The sequence below is a fragment of the Magallana gigas genome, chromosome 8, assembly GCF_963853765.1.
Source record: "Magallana gigas chromosome 8, xbMagGiga1.1, whole genome shotgun sequence".
NCBI lineage: Eukaryota > Metazoa > Mollusca > Bivalvia > Ostreida > Ostreidae > Magallana > Magallana gigas.
Window position 1 is genome coordinate 12,322,736 of NC_088860.1, and position 20,299 is coordinate 12,343,034.

The 20,299-nt window shown below is 32.3% G+C and overlaps 1 protein-coding gene and 1 long non-coding RNA gene across 2 annotated transcripts; both read right to left on the minus strand.

Moving 5' to 3' along the window:
- Window positions 1–185: 185 nt before the first annotated feature.
- Window positions 186–15,934, minus strand: LOC105332499 (tenascin). Its single transcript, XM_066069598.1, has 11 exons — window positions 15,492–15,934; window positions 8,256–8,387; window positions 7,741–7,872; window positions 5,368–5,499; window positions 5,059–5,190; window positions 4,596–4,727; window positions 4,243–4,374; window positions 3,572–3,613; window positions 2,986–3,106; window positions 2,789–2,888; window positions 186–1,595 (listed from the first exon to the last, which is right to left on the minus strand). Exons 1-11 carry the CDS (start codon window positions 15,520–15,522, stop codon window positions 1,380–1,382), a joined length of 1,302 nt encoding a protein of 433 aa, XP_065925670.1. The 5' UTR covers window positions 15,523–15,934; the 3' UTR covers window positions 186–1,379.
- Window positions 15,935–16,665: 731 nt separating this feature from the next.
- LOC105319447 (uncharacterized) lies at window positions 16,666–18,333 on the minus strand. Its single transcript, XR_010708515.1, has 3 exons — window positions 17,972–18,333; window positions 16,859–16,913; window positions 16,666–16,761 (listed from the first exon to the last, which is right to left on the minus strand). It is a non-coding gene; the product is annotated as an uncharacterized lncRNA (long non-coding RNA).
- Window positions 18,334–20,299: the final 1,966 nt, after the last annotated feature.

Below are 20,299 nucleotides of genomic sequence, written 5' to 3' on the forward strand. Positions count from 1 at the left end.
ATAACCAAAATTGTGTGTGTGTGTGTGTGTGTGTGTGTGTGTGTGTGTGTGTGTCTTTTATTATTATTCTGTTGAAAGCTGGCTCGTCTTTACTTCATTCCCCTGTTGTGGATTTTAGTTCAAAATTTACAACTTGAAAAATACATACATTTCGAATATAAATACGAATATAAAACTGCACAATCCTCGAGTTAAGTTTTATTTTACATTTTTATGACTCAAAAGAATAACATTTACTACAGTGTTTGTAGATATAAGCTAATGTTTATATACATCGAACATGATATTGTTTGGCTTTTCATTAGGTATACCTGTACAATATGAAGTTATCAGAAAAAGATACAATATCACAATTTAAAACAAAGCAGATTTTCCACCTTTTCGTAAAAAACACAAAAAAATTCGTATAAAAGAATTAAGGGCATATATCCGTCTTTGAACAACGCAGTCTTCCTTCAGAAATAATACTCTAACAATCCATGAAATAAATTTTTGTGTAGTATTCCACCTTAAGTGGGATATGCGGCCATCTCGTATAGTTGAGGATCAACTTTAACAATAGGGTACTGCATATTCTTTATTTTACGCGAGTACTATATTCTGTGATCCCGTCGTTTTTTATCAAATCGAGAGTACATGAAATCGCGAACACGCTGGGTATCTTTATCCATATTTCATATATGTAGTTCCCAACTCACATAAAACAAAACCGAGATTTTAAAATTCGCAAGGGGAGCTTCTCGCGAAATTACGCGGATATTGATTCCTCGCTTTTAATTAGGAATCTAAAGTACCTTGTTTTTCTTATATTTATATTATAGTTCTTAGTGAATATAACACGCATTAATCTGTTCTTGTATGAGTAATTTGCATTCAAAACGACATGTAAAACTACATCTTAATATCTTTTTCATCTTCTGACAACAGTTTTGACCAATTAGAGGCAGAAACAAGCAAGTTCAAAAAATCGTTCGAAAGACGGACAGACAGACGGCCGACGGACATCGAGTGATCAAAAAATCTCAATTAAAATTCGGTTTAAGTTACCTAAAAATGAGTTTCATGTTTAGCTTATATATCTATTTATATTATATACACATTTTATATAAATCAGTTATAAACATTGTTAATTGTAATGAAAGCTGGTGCTAAATCAAAATACAGTTTAGCAAAGCTACAATTAAAGAGTAAACATTTTATTAATCTTATAATATGAATCAGATATTTTAAACATATCTTATAACATAACATGCATCAAAAACAGTATTTGTCGGATCGTATATGATGTACATGTACTATCAAATCTTCAGTAAAACATGTCCCACATTCGTGATGTGATAAATGATTTTGCAATAAATAGTACTGAAGTTGTCACAACTCTATGATATAGTATGTTGAACATGGCTATAATCCCCCATATCTCCAATATGAGCAGATGCTGCGCATGCGTGATCATAATAATCGTCGTCATCCTGTTTAATCTGCTCATGTAAATGGTTGTAAACGGCTTCTTGTGTCTGTCCATTTCTTGGTTTACTGTTCACATTGTCGTATATCCATGTTTCTTCCGAGCAAGCGTATGGGGATACTTCTCGCTTAAATAAGGAAAATTGTATTTCTTTTGACAGGGTTGGGGTCAATTACTTTGAAATGTAATTAATTACTTTCAAGTACATCAATAATTTTGTAAATTACTTACAATTACATTGATTTTTTCCAAATGTAATTAATTACTTTCAGTTACGTTGAAAAATGTAATTAAAATACATTTCAATTACTTTTAATATCTTAAGAATAAGTACATGTAGAAACAGCACTGAGACACACAAAACTTTTTTATGGTAATGTCTTTAAAGGTTTACGTTCATTTTAATCATTATTTATAGATTTTGCTCTAAAATAATATATAAACATTACAATGGGTACTAAATTCAGTGTCATTGGGTTTATGTTTGGTTCTGAACAAGATTTATCATACTAAACTTTTAGTCCATACTACATTTGTTCTTGGGTATGAGGGGGCTTCAGGCCTGAACAAATTAGACCTTTTCTAGAGTGTCATGTTGTATAAACACATCAAACATAATGAGACACTTAATTAGTGTATAAACACAAGCCCATTTAAAACAGGTATGCAACCTAAACATATTTATTAAATTTCTGTCTGTCATTCTCCTGTTAACTTTATATATCTGTACATGCATATAATTGTTTACATTTATTTGTACTGATAAAATGTACTGCTTAAGCTAAAAGTAAATGAACTGAACTGAATATGACATCTTTTCAAACTTTTAACTTGAAAAAAGTAATTGAAATGTAATTGAAAAATAATTGAAAATACATGATCTATTTTTAAATGTATTTAAATACATTCAATTACTTGTAATTGAAGGGAGACGCAATTATAAATTACTTCCAAATACTTTGAAAAATGTAATTAATTACACTCAATAACAAATACTTCTTTCAACTATCCCATCCCTGGTTTGTAGATTGTTTTAACAAAAATGCAGATATAATAAATTTTGTTATTGTTTGGATCAAGCCTTATAATAGAGTACGTGAGGTTGTTGCTATATAAATAATATAATTTGACTATTTCCAATCAAGCAAAAACTTTGTGCATTGGTATGATATTCAAAAAGCAAACAGAATATAATTTTACAGTTCAAAATGTACATTTTGATAGTGAAGTATATAAAAAAAATTTGGTATAGGCATATAATTTACCCTACTAGTTGTTCTGAATTTATTGTATGTATATGTACATTATGTGTATCATTACCTTTTCATCTTTTGTTTGGATGTTTTGGAAAGTAGCGTGGTGTACAATTTTCGCTAAACTGTATCTATTATTATCAGCCAATGCACCATTAGGTTCTTCTCTTCAAAAACAAAACAGATCTCAATTATATGTGTTAATCATACACATGAATAGGTAACAAACAGAGTTTTAGACTATATCTAATTGAGACAACTGACCGTTTGTTGACATGCGTTTTGGACCGTCTATAAATAATCGCCACAGCGACTGTTGTAAGGATCACGCCCAGAAGTAGTCCGCCAAATAATGCTCCGAGCGTAGTTCCTATTTTGGCTTCTTCTATAATCATTCAATAATAATAATATGATGAATCATGTACAGGAAGTCAATGCAATCATATAATAAAACATGTCATTTAATGTTTGTCAAGATATAAGTATATGTATTTCTGAGTAAAACGGGTTGAAACTGCCTAAAAACATGAACACCTTTTTGTAGAGTAAAAAGGACTTTTAACATTCTTTGATACCTTTATGTTGGATAAGGCAAACCGTTTAAAGAAAAACGTTGAAAACTAATTTTATATGATGGCAAAAATTATTGAGTAATGAAATTATACATTTGTGGTTACAATGTATAATGCATATATGAGAGGTTGTTATCGTCCATATCTGTCTTTTCAGAGTTCAGATGCATGTCTGTGTATATCAAAAGAGACGCTAACATAACACTCATGTCACTATTACCGATTGTATATAGTTACAGATACTCTGTTGAGGTAACAGAATTATTATGATTGATTACCTTGATGATGTTGTAGAGAACTTGAAGCGGTAATTTCCTGACCTACAAAGAAATAAAATGTTGCTGGCAATAGAATGGACAAGGCATTTTGAGCATGATTTTACATAGCACATCGCTGATTAAGAAAATTGCTTCTCTCAGAACACATGCCTTCATATCGCTTGAAAGGCCAAAGGCACTATCTTTTTTTATATGGCGGTCTGATCCAAACTTGTGATTCAAATGGTACACCATTGATTTTGCGTTGCATAGATAGTTGGTGATATATTCTTGGTTTCATATATATCTGTTCTCAACATACTTATATTTGACAAATAGAAGTGGAATCAAATCATCACAATTTGAAGCGAAATGTTGCATTTGATGGAGTGTTTGCTATTTTATGAATGAAAACAAGCCAATGCAACTTAAAAAATGCATTGAATTACACGTACAAAAATTATCGTATTTTATCACTTTATTGATTTGCTTATTAATTTGAAGAAAGTACAATTTTACAGAGTGTTTAAACATTTTGCGCGGACTTCAAAGGAAAGGACTGTGAGATATAATGGACGCAATTTAGCCTTTAAGTGGAATATGTATTCTTACCTATTGTAAACATTATGAACACTCGTGTGAATATGTCATAATTAAAATTATATTGAAAACACAGAAATAAAAAGGCATACTTTGAACACACTTAGTAGAGTTCTCAGCAGTGTATCCTTCGATGCATGTACATTTTCCTCCAAAGCAACTGGCGTATGGTGATCCAGCACATTGGTCGGTTAAGGTACAGGACTGGTTCAAAGCAAGGGTTGCTATTCAAACAACAACCTGTATTTTTATTCAAAATACTTTGACAAATTATATAATTGTTATATTTATAATAGTTATGGCTAAATGTTTTGGTGACATATTTCTGCCCTTTGTGTGCAAGGTATTCTTTTTTATCAAATAAATCAACATACAAATTAAATATGTTGACATGCATAAAGTACAAAGTGCAGCAACTGTTTTATTTTAAAAAATTTAATCTTACCTTCATGGCATGTAAGATTATGTTGAATATACCCGGTTCTACATACACATCTCCCGTGATCGCACACTCCTGAATGTTCGCTTCCCTGACATTGTTCGTTCTGCGTGCAATACCCACCGACTTGAACCTTGACTATTAAATAAATCGGTGAATTGGTAACACAGTTGCAACTGATTTTTCTGTATATCACTAATATTAAATTGATGCTCACACTTTCAAAATCAGGAATATGCATTATTTTTGTAATTTATAGATAGCATAACTAATCCATCCGAACAGATGCACGCGTTTAGATTCTTTAAATAATAGAATCGTTATGGTTGATGTTTAAGTCTTTTTGTGGACTATTAGTCCTCCTTAATAAATAGCATAGTGATTATTTAAAAAAATATTGTTAAACCATTTTCAAAATCACATTTAAAAAAAGGACAACAAATACATGTACATGAATAAAGATGCATACCTGGAACACAATAATTAGATTCCTCAGCCGTGTATCCTTCGATACAAGAACATTTTCTTTCAAGACAGCTGACGTACGGTGATCTTGAACATTGTTCATTTAAGAAGCAGGGCTTGTTCAAAGAAAGGTTTCCTATCCAAAGAATTATCAATCTGATTTCTATGCTATAGTCATATACTTTTACAACTTACACAAGTAAGCATTGTGTTGTAAAAAAACAGACCTCTGTCAATAAACACTAATTTTTGTTTATTTTGAAAAAACACTCAAAGTGCAGCAACTGTTTTATTTTAAAAAATTTAATCTTACCTTCATGGCATGCAAGATTATGTTGAATATATCCGGTTCTACATACACATCTCCCGTGATCGCACACTCCTGAATGTTCGCTTCCCTGACATTGTTCGTTCTGCGTGCAGTACCCACCGACTTGAACCTTGACTATTAAATAAATCGGTGAATTGGTAACACAGTTGCAACTGATTTTTCTGTATATCACTAATATTAAATTGATGCTCACACTTTCAAAATCAGGAATATGCATTATTTTTGTAATTTATAGATAGCTTAACTAATCCATCCGAACAGATGCACGCGTTTAGATTCTTTAAATAATAGAATCGTTATGGTTGATGTTTAAGTCTTTTTGTGGATTATTTGTCCTCCTTAATGAATAGCATAGTGATTATTTTGAAAACATTATTAAACCATTTTCAAAATCACATTTAACAAGAGGCCTAGGGGCCACATTGCTCACCTGAGCCTTAACTCTAATCAAATTAGCATTACAGTATCGAAATCAAAATATCTTTACAACTAAGTACAGTAGATCTTGCTAAAAAAAAAATAGAAAATCTGCCAATTTTTATCCACATCTGTTTTTTCGTAAATACCAAGTCCCTTTTGTTGTTGTACCTCTAAGAAGATTTTCCTCTAATCCTATATACCCCCCCCCAATTTTGTGGCCCCACTTTTCTCTAGGGAATCATGGTTTCATCAAACTTAAATCTGCATAGCCCGAGGTTTCAAACAAAGTACTGAGTTTTGGACTGAAAACTTTCCAGAATATTTTTAAAGATTTTCTCTATATATTCCTATGTAAAAATTCAACCCGCCATTGTGGCCCCGCCCTACCCCCAGGGACTATGATTTTGCAAACTTGAATTTATACACTACCCGAGGATGCCTCTACACAAGTTTTTCTGGCCAAATAGTTTTTAAAAAGAAGATTTTTAAAGATTTTCTCTACATATTCCTATGTAAAAATTCATCCCCCATTGTGGCCTCACCGTACCCTGGGACTATGATTTAAACAAACTTGAAATCTACACGATCTGAGGATGCTTCCATTCAAATTTGGGCTTTCCTGGCCTAATAGTTTTCATCAGAAGATTTTTTAAGATTTTCTCTATACATAAAAATTTATCCCCCATTGTGGCCCGCCCTACCCCCAGGGACCATGGTTTAAACAAACTTGAACTTACACTATCTAAGGATGCTTAAACGCCAATTTGAGCTTTCCTATTGTAATAGTTTAAAAAATATTTTTTTGAAAGATTTTCTCTATATATTCCTGTATAAAAGTTTATACCCCAATTGTGGCCCCACCCTACCCACGGGGACCATGATTTGAACAAAATTAAATTTACACTATCTGAGGATGCTTCCAGTCAAATTTGAGCTTTTCTGGCCTAATCGTTTTTGAGAAAAAGATTTTTAAAGATATTCTCTATATATTCCTATGTAAAAATCCATTCCCCCATTGTGGCCCCGCCACACCCCCAGGGACTATGATTTGAACAAACTTGAAACTACACTACCTCAGAATGCTTTCATTTTGATTTTAGCTTTTCTGGCTAAATAGTTTTTGAGAAGAAGATTTTTAAAGATATTCTCTATATATTTCTATGTAAAACTTTATCACCCTATTGTGGCCCAACACTACCCCCAGGGACTATGATTTGAACAAACTTGAATCTACACTACCTGAGGATGCTTTCATTTTAATTTGAGCTTATCTGGCCTAATAGTTTTTGAGAAGAAAATTTTTAAAGATTTTCTCTATATATTCCTATGTAAAACTTTATCCCCCCCCCCCATTGTGGCCCCACCCTACCCCCGGGGACCATGATTTGAACAAACTTGAATATACACAACCAGAGGATGCTTCCATTTTAATTTGAGCTTTTCTGGCCAAATAGGTTTTGAGAAGAAGATTTTTAAAGATTTTCTCTATATATTCCTATGTAAAACTTGATCCCCCTATTGTGGCCCCACCCTACCCATGGGGACTATGATTTGAACAGACTTGAATCTACACTACCTGAGGATGCCTCTTCACAATTTTAAGCTTTTCTGGCCAAATAGTTTTTGAGAAGATTTTTGAAAAATACTAACAAATCTTCAATAATTCTCAAATATCTCCCCTTTAAAGAGGGCGTGGCCCTTTATTTGAACAAACTTGAATTCGATTCACCCAGTGATGCTTTGTGCCGAATTTGGTTGAAATCTGCCCAGTGGTTCTGGAGAAGAGGAAGAAAATGTGAAAACAGTTTACAACGACAACGCCAACGCCGACAACAGACAACGGACAAATTTTGATCAGAAAAGCTCACTTGAGCTTTCAGCTCAGGTGAGCTAAAAAGGGAGAACAAATACATATACATGAATAAAGATGCATACCTGGAACACAATAATTAGATTCCTCAGCCGTGTATCCTTCGATACAAGAACATTTTCTTTCAAGACAGCTGACGTACGGTGATCTTGAACATTGTTCATTTAAAAAGCAGGGCTTGTTCAAAGAAAGGTTTCCTATCCAAAGAATTATCAATCTGATTTCTATGCTATAGTCATATACTTTTACAACTTACACAAGTAAGCATTGTGTTGTAAAAAACAGACCTCTGTCAATAAACACTAATTTTTGTTTATTTTGAAAAACATTCGAAGAGCAACTGCTTTTTATTCTGGTAACAATGATATTTATTCAATATTTCACGTTTTACTTATATAGTATATATGGATTTATAAACTATTGATGTCCGGTGACAAAATTAGCCTTGAGAGCTGACAACAAAGAAAAAATTTTGAAAATTAAAACATTGCTTTTCTATTTCATACAAAATTAGTTAATTAAATGTCCTCCTTATTTTAAACATGTTAGTATGTATTTTTGAATAACAGTTAAAGCTTACCTTCATGACATTCAAAATTAGATAAAATATATCCGGTTTTACACACACATCTGTGATGTTCGCATACTCCCAAATTTTTACTTCCATGACATTGTTCGTTCTGCTTGCAGTATCCACCAATTGGGACCTTTACTAATTTGATCAATGGAATAACATTATAATCTAACTATTTTTTGACAAAACAAAAGATCATTAAAACTCACGCTTTTTTCTTTTAAAAATCTTAAGGTATTTATCATAATAGTCCAGAGCATCTTTCTTGTCTCATATTCACTTGTTAGTTTGATGTAGACAATTGGCTTGCAAAGATAGGATCGAGAAAGTCACATTCTACTTTCACAGCCTTGTTTAAATTTAATACCAATTCTGGCAAAAACCCTTGGCTTGTGACGATGCAAAGTAGTAAATATTTGAAATTTCTATCATTTTGCTTGAAAACATTAAGAATGCTGGATAATGTGAGTGTAGGAACAAAATATAAGATGCTAAACGTCATTTTAATAGAAAATGAGCAAAAATCGCAAGTCTAATCTTTGAAATAGTTGAGATCATTACACTGAAAAAGTTTCGGTCGGGTTTCAAACACAGCAAAAAGAGCGTTCAAAAAAGCATATGTACCTTTAAAATATGACAAACTTAGCACCAACGTGAATTGGGTTGTCAAAAAGTTGTAATGATTTTTAGAACTTAGAAAAGCGTCACAAATTATAGTTATTTGACTATTAAACAAATAGCCAGATGTGCATGTAAGTTAGTAAAATCCTTTTGTTTATGAAAAAAACCCAAAATAAAAAACAAAAACAACAAATGGCAACGTGTAAGAACATTCATGAAATTGGCAAATATTTTGAAAAACTGTTATGATCAACAATTGACAGAAATTCCAAGAAAAGACGATGTCCTTTCATTATCACCTTCGGCCACAAACTACAATTAATGGGGAGTGGTTGAAGAAAAGTTTTAATCGTCCAGGGATAGGAAAGTACGAAAGCCGAGAAGGATCATTCGAGATTCGAGATTCAAAATACGAGAGTCGAATTACGAGATTCAAGATTCGAAATTCGAGATTCAATATCTAAATTAACCAATCAAATCATGGATCTGAAACCTGTATCCTATCACAAACTATTCTAAATAAAGATCATTCGTACCTGCTCTTTCCTACAAATAATTGTCTTAATAGCTCTTATGTAATGGTTATAAAATGGTTAGATTAACATTGATGAATCAACCCTACACAATATAAACAATTAAATTAGTGATAACACTGTTGGTTTAGCGAATCTATGTGATTTTGTTTGTCCTGTATGTATTTTCCCCCCGAACCATTTTAACCCGTAGTGTATTCGCCCCAACTGTGTAAAAATCGGCTCGCGAAAAAAGATCTGTTTGATCTAAATAGTTAAAACTGAACGGATTTTAGCTTTGAAAAGAAATTCAATGAAATAATCGACATGTCAAAATATAGGTTATGATAAAGTTTTAAACCATAGAAGATATAATGATTTACAACCTCAACGACAACAATCCAGATAGGAATAGTGTATTGTAGGGTATCAATGTCATTGTCGATATGGGAGAGAGAGAAAGAGAGAGAGAGAGAGGGAGAGAGAGAGAGAGAGAGAGAGAGAGAGAAAGAGAGTTTTGTAGTATCATATTCAATTTTGATTTAGAATTTGAAATTGTTTGATTTGATACAAGCATATACAGACAATTAAGCCTCTCAAAGGAGAAAAGAGAGGAGGTAGCTAGTGAAGGGCAGACCAACTAGCAAGCTTTAATTTGAACGGTGTTAGCGCACGTGTGATTTACATCGATAACGATCCACTATAGATAAATTATGAGTAGTTTTACTTTTGATAAACAGGTATATATATATATATATATATATATATATATATATATATATATATATATATATATATATATATATATATATGATATCTATATTGTGTGATTTTATATTTGCTTTATCCAACGAGTTGAAATGGTGTATATATTTGCGAGGCTTGCCCAGCGAATATAACCATTTCAACGAGTTGGATAAAGCAAATATAAAATCACACAATTATAGATGTTCTATTTATCTCACATGAACAGTATTTTTTAGTTTTTGAAATGTTCCCTAAAAGCGACGATTGATTTTTTTCTTTTCCAATCGATGGTGCAACGCGGCGTAAGCAGCTGATGTAACCTTGCGCTGCTCAAAATAGTGCGTATTTGAATTAGAAAGTTTTTCGCATCTGAATATGAATTATCACTGGAATAGACTATGTTCTAAGTTTTTGTTTTTCTCTTATTTTGAATTAAGCCTTACAATTACAAAAGAAATGTTGCAGATTAGATTTTAAAAATAAGATCGCGTGACCTCATTACTTTAAAAAGTTACGAATGCCAATGGATTTGAAAGACTCAATTATTAGAAACTAAACGTTACGAGATGTTGTTTATTTGTGTGAAACAAAAACCAAATTCAAAACAATTCAATCAACTGGAAGTTCATTATATACATGTAGCTGGATTTTATGTTCATTTTGATTTCTTGGCTGGTGGTGGCTGGAAGTCCTGGGAGGCATTTTGGTAAGTGTAAACATTCATATTGTTTATGTGCAAGATTGCCCCTACAAACAGCGACTGGGCCTGTTGAATGCTTCCTGCGGCTGACGCTTGTCCGTGGTTGAATCTGTAATTTTCGTTGTAGACAATATTTTGGACATTTCTTTTTGTTTTGTAACTGTAATTTCGGAATAATTGTTGATGGAATTCACATTTTTGTGGCCAGTAACTTGCATTATATCCGTAGGTGCTATATTGTTTTCCCTGAGTTTTTGGACACAGTATTTTCTCGTGCTTGTGTTTGTGAGGCGCTTTCCAGATTCTGCAATTTGTGGACATTTTTCAATCATTTTCCCAATAATTTTCCCGATTTTGTTTACTCCAAGCTTTTGTTTCATGAACCATTTATCGCTTTTTTTCTCCGACAATGGAATAGTGCGGGTCGCAATATAAAAAGGATCGTTTGGTTCACAAAACCCCTGTGGTCTTAAACTTGCATATTTCTTATAAACTTCAATTGGGTTGTTTTCATTCAAATGGGGAATTGAAAATATTTTGCCAAGAACTTTTCTTGTGTCACGCGTGTTATCACCGGTGCGGGTTTTTGTTTGTCTCTCATAATGCTGTACATATTCTGTGCCATCAGGGTTTTTATGTAATGAAATATCACCCCAACAGAGGTTATAGTGTTCCTGGTGTCCACGCACCCTAAATGGTGGTGGATGGCATTCTTAAACCATACCGTGTTCAACAGCGACTGGGGGGAGGTAACTCCTAGAACTCCGAAGTCATAGAGAATATTAATATCGTCTTCAGATAACGGATCTGCTTTTTGTGGCCTATTGCCCTTCCGTTTTTGTTTAAGATCTTTTTGTTTGGCTTTCAGAGCTTGTTTGGTGGCTGTAAATATATTATCAGGCGACTGCATAATGCTTGCTTCGTAGTGGTGTCGTCGAAGGGCTCTTTCAATACTGGAAATCATACTTCTCAATGATATCGGTTCAAACTCCTCTCCCCCCTTTTTCCGAACGCTTAATATAAAATTGGCAATAAACACATCTAATTCTGTAGGAGAAATTTTGTAGAATTCACGCATTTCATTTTTGGAACGAAGGAAAGAACTGAACAAATTGACATCATACAATGTTTTTCTCAATGTGTTTTTGTTTTCTTTATCTTGAATAAATTTTTCAATTTCTTGACTCTCGTAATGAACAAATCTTGACTCAGTATGATTTGACAAGTTTTCTTTCAAAATTTTGGCATTATCATCATTATTTTCTTCTGAAAGCTCTGATTCAAATAATGCACTCAAAACTTCTAAACGCTCAATTTCGGAAATTTCTGAATCAATAACTGGCATTGGCGTTGTGTTATGGGTTTCCTCACCTTCTGAAACTTCACCAACAGCTGTGTTTAGATTTTCTTCGCTGTCAATGTCTTGAGTTTTCGATAATTCATTGCAAATGACAAAAAAATCTCCGTATTTCTTTTCTTCACTCATTTTCCAAACGCCATCAAATTATTAAGCAGAAGATTTTTGATAATTGATTGTTACGTCATTTTCACGAACGTGATTTAGATCCAATTATTCATATTTTTTCATAATTTTATTATTTTTTATTGATATAATTGTTTTTAAAATTAATTTTTGCATACAAATGTAAAATAGTAATGTTTAATACAGCTCCACTTAAACTAGGTCATTGAAGCGTTGAAGCGAGGGGCTGTGTCAAAAGTAGTTCCGACCGGAAGTATTTGATATAGCATCACCCGTGTGAAATAGCAAAGGTTTATCACACGGGTAATATACACCACACGTATGAGAACATTAAATCCGATTATAAGAGTCAAATCAAAAATCAAGTACGGATATATATATATATATATATATATATATATATATATATATATATATATATATATATATATATATATATATATATATATATAGATCCGTACTTGATTTTTGATTTGACTCTTATAATCGGATTTAATGTTCCAATAAATATAGGGTAGGAAACTAAATAGTAGACGGGACTTTTTTGCGCATATCCTACTGTACCATTCATTCAACACAGGTATTAGCACTCATCGAGTTCGACTTTCATTTTTTTATCCACTGGTTTTAAAGCTATTTTTGAAAATATTTCGAATTTATGGCCTGATTACATATAAATTAGAGCTGCACTGGTGCATCTATTTACTCAAATGGACCAATATATAACTAAATGAATCTAAAAAAATTGACAAAATTAGTTTTAAACGACTCATTTTTCAATTCTTATCGGGTATGTCCTTTAGAAAAATCTTGAACCACACACATGTTTAGCAAATAAAGCGACAATTGTTTCATTTTTCATGGGGAGGGGGTGGTGCCGGTAAAAGACATGTATTGTCTGTGGCAGTTGGGCTATACTCTCATTTGTTATAATAGGTAATACTACATATTGATATAAAATGAAAGTTTCCAATTACACTGTACATAGCTTCTATCATGCATTTTGACCCGCGCGATAGTTTAAAACAATTTTCAAAGCATTTAATGTAATTCAACTTATCATTTTTGGAAATAATTTTTCTGGATCCCCGCCTGATACGTCCGCCTCCATGTACATTAGAATTACATGTACGTTGACCATATTTAAACATTAACTTAATCGGCTATGTTATGTGACGATAACATTTTTTATCAATGTATTTGCAGGATAGGTAACAAATAACAGCCTATTTGTTGGTTTCCGCACTGGTTATTTGAGATAATTTGCCGCCATCTTCTATGCATTCCCCACACCCCACACAGTTTCTTTATTTAGTGTTCTGTGTGTATGGCGACAAATTGGTAAATTTGCACTTCTTTCCCCTTGTAGCTTCACCCTGATTACATTTTATCTGACTAAGTGTAATGTAGTAGTATATTAAGTACACACATCTTTGCAGTGCTTATTTACATCTTTAGAGAGTTACTTACATACAAAGTAAACTTTTGTATGATTTATATGCAATTATTGTCAATTATGATGCGGGGGGGGGGGGGGGGGGGTAAGGAAACTACAGAGACATTCAACTTGGGTGTGATACATATGCCTGTCTATACCTTCTATTCTTTCTTGTTGATATATCAATGAATGAATTATACATGTAACAAACTACAACAATAGATTTTGAAAAATTTATGGACAATCAAATTTTTAAAATTTTACTGTACTCTGCACAAGAAATCGGCAATGTGAACACATTGGCACCTATTATCCCTACCTTTAATTGTACAGAATATGTATCCTTCTATATTGAAAACAATGCCAAAAGTAAGACTCATAAGAAGTTGTTTACTCAAGAAAAGGGGAAAAAATTGTATATATTAATTATTCCGTATGATGTGATAATATTTCAATGATTAGTTTATAATCATAGTACTAGTGTATGCCTGTATACATAAAAAAACGATAAGTAATGCTTATATTTATTGGTGAAACCTGGACTGATTATTTATATTTAGATTAAAACATATTTTAGATACTACAATGTAATCCTCATGCGCGGAGGGGGTCTATAAAGGAGGGGGTCAGGGGGCCCGGACTTTCCTCGGGAAAATTGAAGCTTAATATACATAGTAAAATTATTGAAAATTGGCCTAGGACCACCCTACCGAAAAAAAAATTGGCTCCGCTTATGAAGCTCTCTACCATAACCGCATTTTTACAAAAAAGGGTGAATAAAGACGGGGTTTGAACTATTGGTGGTGAAATACCCCAGGGTTCAAACGCATCAGGTGGAAATGCACCAGGGCAAACAAAATCACTTAGATCTGCGAAACACACTGCATTATTACTAGTCTACTTGAACATTCTGTGTAAAAATAAATACAAACAATTATTTAGTTAGCTAGGGAGAAGTGAACATAGCATTTATTTGTATATAAGAGCATGTACTAATAATCTTTATTTAGAACAGTTTGATGTCGCTAGGATACGTGTTTTCAGATCCTTGATTTGATTGGTTAATTAGATATTGAATCTCGAATTTCGAATCTTGAATCTCGTATTTCGAATCTCGTATTATGAATCTTGTATCTCGAATGATCCTTCTCGGCTTTCGTAGGAAAGCGATACCATTTCTCTACGTAAGTGTTATTTCCAGTGTCTTAATCGTTAAATTTCAATACAGAAAGGCTGTCCTTTAGTTGGGCGAGTTTACTTAGACCAAGTTAAATTTGTCAAAATTGAAAGGTGTATAAAAGAACCTATAAACCTATTAGAGTACCATCGCCCTAATACAATTAACGATAGAGTTCCAGAACACTTTTGTAAAGTAATCACATGTTGAATAACGAAATATCTAATATCTAAATACACCTATTGCATTTGCAATATCACTCACCATTCATCAAAAACCTTTTACTGCCTTCATTGAAATTTGTAAAACAACTCTTAAAACGAAGACACGGGAACTGCTATTTTCCATAATTGAAGACCATACCCAATGTTATGTACAACACTTTAAATATTAGATAAAAGGTTACAAATTAAGCCGTGTTTGATTCTAGAAAAATATTTGGAAGGCAGTCATTAAATAGAATGGCAAGTATTTGTTTACCAAAAGAAAAAGTTTATTGATCAATCACCGTACATAACGGTGTAGGTATTATTGACCATTTAAAATTGATTTGGATGAACTTACCTTTATTCCATGCTAGGCAGGTAATACTCATGTTCAAGGCATGACAACGGTATGTCCATGTACACGGTTCATACTCATATATTTTATTTCCAAATCCTAATTTCACTTTCTCCAAGCAATTGTTATATACAGAGAGAGCATTTATTGTAACTTGACATTCGGTTTGACATGTAACATTATCTGTAATGATAGAAATTGCATCTTACTAATTAATGCATTGTGTATGTCATTATGGTAAAGAGTAACATGTTAGAAAATACATCTTAATAGAAATGACATTTTAATTCAGGGGTTTAAAAAAAGGTTTATATGTGTATATTTACATTCTACATAGTTCATCTTGTAAAGTGTGTTGAAAGCTACGGCAGTTATAACACTGTAAAACACACAGGGTACTTAAAGGTTAAAATGACGAGTTTTATAATACGTCACAAACGTTGAACGCTGCAAACTGCAACGTCACAAGCGAAAATCAAAGTTCACGCTTTTGGTTGTTACAGTCGCTCTCCCACTAATATGAACGTACACTTAGGATAAGATAAAAATTTTAAGGTATAAATCACATTTGCATACAAAGCAAGATGTTAAAAAATGTAAATACAACGATTAAATCATGATTTTTAAAAATATACAGTCGTATAACTGCAGCAATGTGTGCATACAAATTTTAGAGACTGTTATTTAAAAAAAAAAATGATTCAAAGCTATATTATGATACCATTTATATAAATTATTCTGTAGATGGACAATAAATACTGACCATTAGATCCTGATTAATCTGTATCTATCTAGCCCTCTTCTAAATATTCTATATTAATGCTCAGATATCCCCTTTCTTTTTTTCATTATGAATTAACATTACATTGTCGAGTTTATTACAATGCAACTCAATTTTTTTTTTATAAAAAAAGGAAGTTATAAAATGTACCGGTTTAAAATCAAAGTCTGAATTGTTTGTACACTTGATGTACACTTGATACATGTAAAATTTTCCTCATAAAAACCACACTTTGATTAAATTATGTTGAAATCCATTTATTTACATCAAAAACATTGTAGAAAAGTTAAACAGTGCTTTTTTTTAACTATAGTATGTACTTTATTAGCATGGCGTGACTATCTGCCTTCATAATAGATAAAAAATGCAATCAAGTCTACTATAGTTTGTAATTACTTACAATCTTTTAAAAGCGCATCTGCATATGGATAATAAAAGCCACACTTGTGTTGGCCATGCATAAATTTGATAATTGTCTCTAAACAAAGACTCCTGAAAAAAAATTAACAAAATCTTTATTTATGAATTTTAATATCAGTTTGGAAATGTTTTCAATTGTAATTTTAAACCGATTAGCATTTTGTCATACCTGTCAATGTTAAGGCAAAGAGCTTCTGGTTTATACAACACACTTAGTATGACACCTGAAGAATATGAGGAACCATTAATTCTTTTAAAAATTCTAGAAAAACATTGATGACTGTTACAGATGTCGTAGTGTAGACTGAAAGTATTTAGACATTAAAACCACAGAAAGTACTGAAAGTATTTAGACATTAAAACCACAGAAAGTACTTTTAGAATCATCCCCCGTCGCCGATGTTTCTGGTTAGTGATAGTGGGAAATTGAATTTGAAACAGTGCTCACGCTGGTTTATTTGGTATTTACTCGTATGCTTTTCTCTAACATATGGTTTTAGTTTCAACAGATCGGTAAATATAAATGCATATATTTCTTAATTGCTGGTTTATTGTCATTTTTACAGGATACTGGTTTCTTAGTTGATTGAATCGTAAAATAAGGAATATATTTATTTTTGTTAATTTTTTCATATGCTTGTATCAATAATTGTATAAATAATTTAACCATATGGTGAGTTTCTTTTCATTTTCGCTTTGCTGGCGTGTTTTGTGGAAACAACAACTACAATATAAATTTATTTAATAAAATGCATAGATTTATCACTTAAATTAAAAAAGCTTTTTATCAAATAATTAATGACAGAATAAGGAATGACATTGCACAGAAGGAACGATGGTTTTGTTGGCGAAATACAGCATCTGTTAAGTAATTGATACTTCTATTTTTAATAGACATCTGTATATGTTTTAAAAGTAGTGATTTTAGATACTCAATTAAGGACTAGATATATCAAGTTTAACAGAGCAGCACTGTAATTTCGAATTGAGCAATAATGATAATTATACTTTTAAAAATACAACTAAGCAATTTCAGAAAGTTTCTCTGAAGATATTTATCGACGTTCAGTTTCGACTTATTTTAGTTTAATAGGAAACGAAATGAAAAGAGGAAGTTATACATATAAAGATTAGATCTTATATTTTACTCTTTGAGATACTACTGATGTTTAAGTAGGATAGATTTTGTATGCAATTCATTTCTGTTAATCATTAAGTATGAAAACGAATAAAAAAAATCATCAAATATTAAGGAATGAAAAATACGGGTATTTTTACTTACACACTGTACACAGGGATACATTGGCCATGATTTAGTAATAACTTCCTTTTTTCACTTCACGGGTGAACAATTTAACCTCTTATGTTTTATGAAACACTACCAGGCTTTAAAGTTTTAATACTTGCATTTTATCTCTGTGCAGTAAAGATTTACGTCCGTCATGTAAATATGATATATGTATCGCTACAAGCAATTGGATAAAGGTTGTTTGTTTGTGTGCGCGCGCGTGCGTGCGGACTTTATACTACTGTATTGTTGATAGCTGGCTTATCCATGATTCATCCCGTTGTGGACGGTATTTGAAAGATAACAAATTTAAAAATGTATACATTTAGAAATACACACATTGTATAATAAATACATACATGTATATGAAACAAAACAAACCTTTAGCAACCTTTTAATTTTCTTTCAGTTTTACATTTCATGTCTGAAATAGAATAACATATACTACAGTGTTTGTCAAGGTAAAAACTAGGGGTAGAATCACCATGGTGTACAGTAAAGCACACTACTATGAGAAAACATTGCTAATAAACATCAATTCAAATCATTCAGAGTTAAAGGTTTGAAAGGTTTTAGAAATCTCAAAACAGGAGGATTTTCAGCTTTATTTTTAACACAACTATTATTCATTAAGATTGTTTATTGTTGTGGAAGCCACGGTCATGGCGCACCCCTTTTGCAGCTGAGGCAAAATGTACATGTTTTGCAGTATTATATTACAATTATCGAACAAGTAATTGAGAGACTAATTCTAGAGCAAAGCAATAGAATAACCACGAGGACAAATATATTTTAAAAAATCAAAAATAAAACAAAATTTAAACAATACAAAAACCAATTGGCCTTAACGGTCACCTGAGTAGCATATAACCCATACACAAACTTGTCGAGGAGTCACTTATATGCATTTAATTAATAAGGTTTTATTCTGGATTAGAAAAATGACAAATTTGTAATGACGACCACCTCCCTACCTGAAATCTTTCAAAAAGAACTATGTAACCTATAATTTTGGCGAAAAACTTATATATCTGGTCTACAAAATCACAATTTCAGTTTTCCTTTCAGGTATGTAGGAATAAAGAAGGTAATTTTTTAACATTATATGCATTAACACCTATACATCCATTTTTGCCCTGCCCTAGAGTCATAACCCATACTCCAGGGGACATGAAAATTAAAATTTCAGTAGAGGACTTTCTGGTAAACATATATATAATACATATAATTATTAGTCAGTTTTTTATACAGATGTGTGAGAATAGAGAAGAAAATTTTTAAACATTATATGCATTTACACAATATTACGAAATTGCAACCCCAACCCCCCCATGTCCTGAACCCCTGACCCTGGGGCCATGAGTTTCACAATTTTGGTAGTGGGCTTAATGGACATCATAACTATGCAACCAGTTTTTTCCTCACATGTGTGGGAGTAGAGAAGAAGATTTTTTAAATTTGGCTTCTTTTTTTTTGCATATTTGGCCCCACATGTGGTGCACCGGGGATGGTAGAGCCATGAATTTCGCAATTTAGATTCCTCTTACTATAGAGATGCCTCACACCAAAAATGGTAACAATCAGCCTTGTAGTTTGTAAGAAGTTATAAATCTTAATTGTTAACGCACGACGACGGACGAAAACAGATAGCAATAGGTCACTGAGTTTACTCAGATGACCTAAAAATGCTTACTTTTGGTGTTCCATGCGGGTTTAAAGGTAGCTAACAAAATCCAGAAGAAATCATTTTTTCTGAAAAGCTAACTTACTATATAGCCCGAATAAAACACCAACAAAAGCATTTCACTTGTTTATGTTTGCTAAATCATTATATTAATTATCCATAATTAATTATATAAAAATCTAAATTATCGTTATTGTCGACCAGAACGTTGAAAAAAAGAGCAGCTGACTATCCTTAAATGCGAAGGTTACCAGGTTAATTACAACTACTTGAAGCTACTTGAGAGTCTGAGATCAGCCCGCGAGCAAGTCTGTGCATCCAAAACTTTCCTCTCTGAGTATTAATAAGGAATCATTCTTTGAGTATTATGAGGTGATAATGTTGGTCGGGGCGTGATCCAATGCAATAAAGCCCGAAGGGCTTTATGATAGACTTGATCACGCCCCGACCGATATTATCACCTCATAATATTCAAAGAATGATTCCTTATTACTTATATTTATATACTTTTAAACCATCTTACGATTAAATATTTAAATATAAATAAGCAAACCCCGCTGGCGCCTCAATTTGGGTTTATGAGTTATATAGTACAAAATCGATACGTAGTGTTATCACAGGCTAAGACACAAGAAAAT

Coding starts and splice junctions, on each gene's coding strand:
- LOC105332499 (XM_066069598.1), bottom strand. CDS start 15,522: ATGAGTATTACCTGCCTAGCATGGAATAAAG. Junction 8,388..15,491: donor CTGCCTAGCATGGAATAAAG/GTAAGTTCATCC, acceptor TGATCAAATTAG/TAAAGGTCCCAATTGGTGGA. Junction 4,728..5,058: donor ATCTAATTATTGTGTTCCAG/GTATGCATCTTT, acceptor TTTATTTAATAG/TCAAGGTTCAAGTCGGTGGG.